Source organism: Heterodontus francisci, unplaced genomic scaffold (genome assembly GCF_036365525.1).
Source record: "Heterodontus francisci isolate sHetFra1 unplaced genomic scaffold, sHetFra1.hap1 HAP1_SCAFFOLD_58, whole genome shotgun sequence".
NCBI lineage: Eukaryota > Metazoa > Chordata > Chondrichthyes > Heterodontiformes > Heterodontidae > Heterodontus > Heterodontus francisci.
The window spans coordinates 8,951,877-8,958,782 of record NW_027142006.1 but is presented as its reverse complement, the minus strand read 5'-3'; the positions used below and the strand labels follow the sequence as shown (position 1 = coordinate 8,958,782).

Genomic DNA, 6,906 nt, shown 5'->3' with positions numbered 1-6,906 from the left:
ATGCAGGTACAACAAGCAATTAGGAAGGCAAATGGCGTGTTAGCCTTTTTTTTGAGGGGATTAGAATACAGGAATAAAGAAGTTTGCTACAATTGTACAGGATTTCGGTGAGACCACATCTGGAATACAGTGTGAAGTTTTGGTCTGCACACTTAAGAAAGGATATATGTGCATTGGAGGCGGTGCAGCAAATGTTCACTAAATTAGTCCCTGGGATGAGGGGATTGTCCCATGATGGGAGGCTGAGTAAATTGGGCCTATACTCTGGAGTTTAGAAGAATGAGAGGTGATCTCATTGAAACATACAAAATTCCAAAGGGGCTGGATAGGGGAGACACTGAGAGATTGTTTCTGCTGGTCAGACAATCTAAAACATGGGGACACAGTCCCACGATAAGGGGCTGAGATGAGGAGAAATTACTTCACTCAAAGGGTTGTGAATCTTTGGAATTTTCTACTCCAGCGGATTGTGGATGCTCCATCATTGAATACATGTAAAGCTCCGATAGACAGATTTTTGATCTCTCAGAGAATCAGGGGATAAGGCGAGCAGGCGAGAAAGTGGAATTGAAGCCTAAGATCATCCACGATGGTACTGAATGGCGGAGCAGGCTCCACGGGCCACATGATCTACTCCTGCTCCTATTTTGTGTGTTTTTGTGTTCTGACTAATTCTGCTGTCGGTGATTGTGGAACTGATGTCTCTGCTCTCTGTGAGTGATACTGTACTTACTGTGTGTGAGGAGCTGGCTGCACTTCCCCTTGTGTCGAGGAATCACTACATTTATTCAGCTTCCTCAAGTATTGCCTGTAGAAAGAAAAAGTATTAATTATAATTCAGGAAGAGATGTGGTGGAAGTTACAAGAGAGACCAAAACAATTTTTCAATGAATAATCATTGTGAACAATCACAAAGGAAACCCAGCAATACAAACAGAATCAGTGTCTGATTCCACTGCAGTCCTGCAGCCCCCAGCTACTGCATACCAGGGGCTTTGGCCATTTTACAAAAATTAAATAACATCCAGAAACAATCCACTGGGCCATGAATGGGACTGACCGACGGAACAGGGACTTTTACACAGGTCAGATTTCCTGTTCCCGCTCCCATGGTCTAACCGTTCAAATGAAACCAAACAGCCGCTGTTTAAAATGTGTCCTTCACACTTCTCACCTGGTGCCGATAATAGATTCTCTTTGTGTAACTCCCCACATCCTGACTGTCCGCTTCTGTTTCTACACTTCACTGTCCAATAACAACAAACTGTGGGAACAGGCTATATCCCTCTCATTCCGCTAGCGCGGACATGATGGGCCGAATGGACTCATTCTGTGCCGGAAGTTCTCCAAGTTTCTGGCTGAAGTGCTGCAGAAATCTGGGCCTGCGCTCCCCTCCCCCAGCACTGCCTGTGAGCGGAAGAAGATGGTTTAAAACAGCCGCGAATGGAGAGATCCCGGTCCCGGGGGAAGGGAGCAAACAGCAGCCTCCTTCCAGCAGGACATCGCTTTGGGAGCATGTCCGCAGATAGACTCAGAGATCAGCATCGAGTCCGGGGCAAGTTCAGGGGCAGGCGGGGGCTGTTTGTAGGAGGCGGAGTGGATCTGAAACTGGTCTCGGAACATGGAGTGAGTGGAGAGGCCATTCTCCGGTTGTGTGTGGACAAGGGGATGGAGACATAATGGGAAGAAACTTATTGTCGTGGAGTGAAACAGTGACAATATTTGTGTTGCGGTGGTTCTTTTGCGGGTATCCATAATGATTATTATTTGAGAGATTAAATTCATTAAAACTCTATATCTTTGATCTCACCTGTATTTTAGTTACAAACATACTTTTGTTCAAACAGGCAAATGATTGAATGAACCAGAATAAATGGGCTATTTCCTCCACCCAAGTTACAAGGAAGAGTGCCACCAGATCCTTCTCACACACAATACGTACATTATCACTCACAGAGCGCAGAGACACAGACAGGTCATCAGTTCCACAGTCTCAGACAGCAGAAATAGTTCCAGAGACACATTTTCAATCCATCAATCAAATAGAGCAGGAAAGACAGACGTTGTTTCTATGTCACCCCAACTCATTACCACTGACAGGTAGATACATAAATCCCAGTCCAACATCTCACCCACAATCAAATTATCAGTGTGTCAATCCCACAATAGTGCAACCTCAGCTACAAATTAAACACACAGAGAACTGACACGTGGTTTCTGTTTCAAAGTTGCAGAATTAACCTCAATAATGTACTCTGAGATTTAAGTTAAATACCAGCCCAATATTTACACAGGTTATGAGTTTATTATCAGTATTAATTCCCATCATGTTTCCAGACATAAACATTAGACTCAAGTCCATAATCAGATTGAGAGATTCTGAAATATCGTATAACCTGAGATCCAAACTCAGATTCCAGTTTAAAACTCATCCAGATTGTGAAACTAACAGATACAATATAAATTTGATTAGTATAGTCTGAGCTCTAAATTACATAGCAGTCCTGAAACCTCGTACAGTGTCAGATGGAAGATACTGTACAATTCCAGACTGAGCTCATTTTACATGCAAAACCAAGATACTCACTCAGACTGAATGGCACTGATCAAATTGATTAGTACAGCCTGAGTTACACTTGCACACCAATCCTGTATCAGATTGTAGGATACATTATCTTTCACTATTGTGTTCACAGTGACAGATATTTAATACTAAGCAAAACCTCAAATATATTGTCTGCTTAAAACCTACCACATCAGTGGCCTGTTGCTGTGCTGACATTTTATGGAGAATAAATCCAGACTTGCCATCAGTCCCAGGGACGGAAGATTATATAATGAATCCCACACTCACACAGAGTACCAGATACTGACAGATAGATAGTGATGCTGAAACACATGCTCAGTGCCAGATGCTGAAAGATATAGGTTGATTACTGCGCTCACTCACAGTACTTCAGCCTGAGTCATCTAAAGCAACCTAACACACAAAAAATAGCAGTGAGAGAGTAAGAAAGAGTCCAAAACTCACATAGAGTACCAGACACTGATAGATACAAACTGAAAACTACACACACATGGATATAAGATTGGCTAACTCACAGGAAACAGAGAGTGGGGACAAATGGGGCATTTTCAGATTGGAAAACTGTAACTAATGGAATGTCACAGGGATCAGTGCTGGTGCCTCAACTATTTATGGTCTATATTAATAATTGCATGAAGGCACTGAGTGTACTGTTGCCAAATTTATGGGTGGTACAAAGATAGGTAGGAAAGAAAGTCGTGAGGAGAACATAAAGTGTCTGCAAAGAGATATAGATAGGTTAAGTCAGTGGGCAAAAGTTTGGCAGATGGAGTATAATATAGGAAAATGTGAGATTGTCTACTTTGGCAGGAAGAATAGAAAAACAGAATATTACTTACATCGAGACAGACTGCAGAATGCTGCTGTACTGAGGGATCTGGGTGCCAGGTACATGAATTACAGAAAAGTTAGCATGAAGGTATAGCAAGTAATTAGGAATGCAAATGGAATGTTGGAATTTTTTAGCAAGGGGAATGGAGTATAAAAGTAGGGAAGTTTTGCTGTAACTGTACAGGGCATTAGTGGCATCCCAACTAAAGTACTCCATACAGCTTTGGTCTCCTTACTTAAGGAGGGATATACTTGTATTGGAATCAGTTCAAAGAATGTTCACTAGGCTGATTCCTGGGATGAAGGGTTGACTTGTGAGAATAAGTTGAGCAGATTGGGCCTCTACTCACTGGAGTTTAGAAGATTGAGAGATGATCTTATTGAAACCTATAAGATTCTCAGTGGGCTGGACAGGTAGATGCTGGGAAGATGTTTCTCCTTGTGGGGGAATGTAGAATTATGGGCCACAGTTTCAAGATAAGTGGTCTCCCATTCAAGAAAGAGATGAGGAGGAATTTCTTCTGTCAGAGGGTTGCTCATCTTTGGAATTCTGTTCTCCAGAGGACTGTGGAGGCTGGGTCATTGAATATATTCAAGGCTGTGATAGACAGATTTTTTGATGTACAAGGGAGTCATTGGTCAATGGGCACAGGCAGGAAAGTGGAATTAAGGCCTCAATCAGAACAGGCATGATCTTATTGAATGGCAGAGCAGGATTTATGGGCCACATGGCCTTCTGGAAGCGATCCTGAGTGTCATTGTCGATATCTGCCCTTGGTGACAGGAGGTTCCCAAGGTATGAGCAGTGATCCACATTGTCCAGTGATTCGCCGTGGATCTTAATAGTCGGGGGCAGTGTCGGGGAGCAGGCTGGCAGAGGACCTTAGCTTTCCGGATGTTTTGCTTCAAGCCAATTCTTTCATACGCCTCCATGAATGCATCGATGAGGGTTTGAAGCTTGGCCTCTGAGTGTGCGCATATGCAAGCATTGTCAGCATACTGCAGCCCGATGACAGATGTTGGAGTGGCCTTGCTTCAGGACTGCAGGCAATGTAGTTTCAATAGTTTCCCACTCGTCCTGTAGAGTAGATCTGCTTACACAAACTAAAGAACAGCTGATGGGCTGAAAGAGTGCAGGAAATACAGCAACTTGCTGACAGCCACGACATGTGTGGATTATTCAGCACCGTCAAGACCATTTATGGCCCAAATTACCAAGGACCGACCCTACTGAGAGTAAAGAATGGAGTGACACTGATCAAGGTCAGAGAGGCAGTCAGCACTCGTTGGAAGTAGCACTTTGAAGATCTTCTCAATCGCAACTCAGTCCTTGATGCAAGTGCCACATTCCACAGCATGTTACCCACCATGACGTCAGCACAATCCCAGCCCAACAGAAATTGAAAAGGCAATCTAACAGGTAAAAAAAAAATGAAGGCCACCGGCATAGATGGAATTCCCTCTGAAAATCTAAAATACGACAGAGAATAACACTTAACACAAATACATGGTCTCATTTCCCTCAGCTGGAAGGACAAGAGCATGCCAGGGATCTCTGAGATGCTGTCATTGTGATCATCACCAAAAATGGTGACAAGACCGACTGTGGTAATGACAGAGGGGTATCCCAGCTGTTCACTCCAGGGAAGGTCATCACAAGAGTCCTTCTCAACTGTCTCTTCCCCGTGGCTGAAGATCTCCTACTGGAATCACAATGTGGATTCTGTCCATCAAGAGACACAGTGGACATCATCTTCACAGCAAGACAACTCCAAGAAAATGTAGGGAGCAGCAGCAACCTTTCTACCTGGTCTTCTCTGACCTGACAAAGGCCTTCGACTCTACCAACCAGGAGGGATTATGGAACGTCTTCCTCAAATTTGGCTGCCGGAAAAATTCGTCACCAACCTCCAACGACTGCATGATGACATGCAAGCTGTAATCCTTCCCAACGGACCTACCACAGACCCAATCCCAATGCAAACTGGGGTCAACTAAGTCTGTGTCATCGCACCAACGCTCTTTTCCATCTTCCTCGCCGCAACACTCTGCCTCAACTCCTCACACTCAAACACAGCAACAGAGACTGACAGATACAGAATGGATGTCATACTCAAACACAGTACCAGAGTCTGACAGATACAGTGGTGCAGTGGTTAGCACTGCAGCCTCACAGCTCCAGGGACCCGGGTTCGATTCTGGGTACTACCTGTGCAGAGTTTGCAAGTTCTCCCTGTGACCGCGTGGGTTTTTGCCGGCTGCTCCGGTTTCCTCCCACCGCCAAAGACTTGCAGGTTGATAAGTAAATTGGTCATTGTAAATTGCCCCTAGTGTAGGTTGGGATTACTGCAGGGCTAGTATAAATGGGTGATTGTTGGTCGGCACAGACTCGGTGGCCCGAAGGGCCTGTTTCAGTGCTATATTCTCGAAATAAATAAATACGGAATAAATCCACACAGCACCAGAGACTGAGAACTGCTGAATGACAGAACACACTCAAACACAGGAGCAGAGAATAAAAGAAATGGAATTAATTGCACACTCACAACGACACAGAATCATCAATAAGCGTCCTCTCAACAACATGCAGAACATTTCCAGAGAGCTTGACACAGGGAGCGGCTCTTTCAATGTAAACTGCAGCTGGAGAGAGTCTTTGTGAAACAGACTTCCTGATTGCAGTACGAATGTTTGTGATTGGCTGCAAAGTTTGAATGTGATTGGATGGTGAAGGACACCAGTTATAGTATGACAATATAAAATCATTGTGACATCACTCCCAATCACGCAATCACAATCTTTACTTTCCCCCATCCCTCATTAGCATAGTGCTGTGGGATTGTCTATTTAATCCGCACTCGGAAGGGGTTTGGTTTATTTCTGTGTCTGAAATTGAATCTGAAGATGGTTGAGGAGAAGAAGAAAGCAGCTGCTAAGAAGGGCGCAAAGAAAACTGTGAGTAAACCATCAGCAAAGGGCGGTAAGAGGCGGAGAAAGTCGAGGAAGGAGAGTTACTCCATCTACATCGACAAAGTGATGAAGCAGGTTCACCCCGACACCGGCATCTCCTCCAAGGCCATGAGCATCATGAACTCGTTTGTGAACGATATTTTCGGGCGCATCGCGGGTGAGGCTTCCCGCCTGGGCCATTACAACAAGTGCAGAACCATCAGCTCCCGGGAGATCCAGACCGCCGTGCGCCTGCTGCTGCCCGGGGAGCTGGCCAAAGACGCCGTGTCGGAAGGGACAAAGGCGGTGACCAAGTACATCAGCTCCAAGTAAAACTACACAATGGACTGAAAAACATCCCAAACACAACGGCTCTTTTAAGAGCCACCCACAATCTCTCTGAAAAAGCTACATCATCATCTCTGGTTTTAATTTGTTTTGTTTTTTTATACGGAGAGTCTGGAACTTTCTAATTGCCTTTCTGATCTCTTTTAACCCCATGGATTCTGGGTGATTCAGTTTCACTGTCTGTGCGATCT

The 6,906-nt window shown here is 44.6% G+C and overlaps 1 protein-coding gene across 1 annotated transcript; it reads left to right on the top strand.

Moving 5' to 3' along the window:
* LOC137365880 (histone H2B-like) lies at positions 1 to 6,700 on the top strand. The gene is made up of 2 exons (XM_068028123.1): positions 1 to 6; positions 6,359 to 6,700. The coding sequence occupies exons 1-2, from the start codon at positions 1 to 3 to the stop codon at positions 6,698 to 6,700; spliced, it is 348 nt and encodes a 115-aa protein (XP_067884224.1).
* The last annotated feature ends 206 nt before the right edge of the window (positions 6,701 to 6,906 follow it).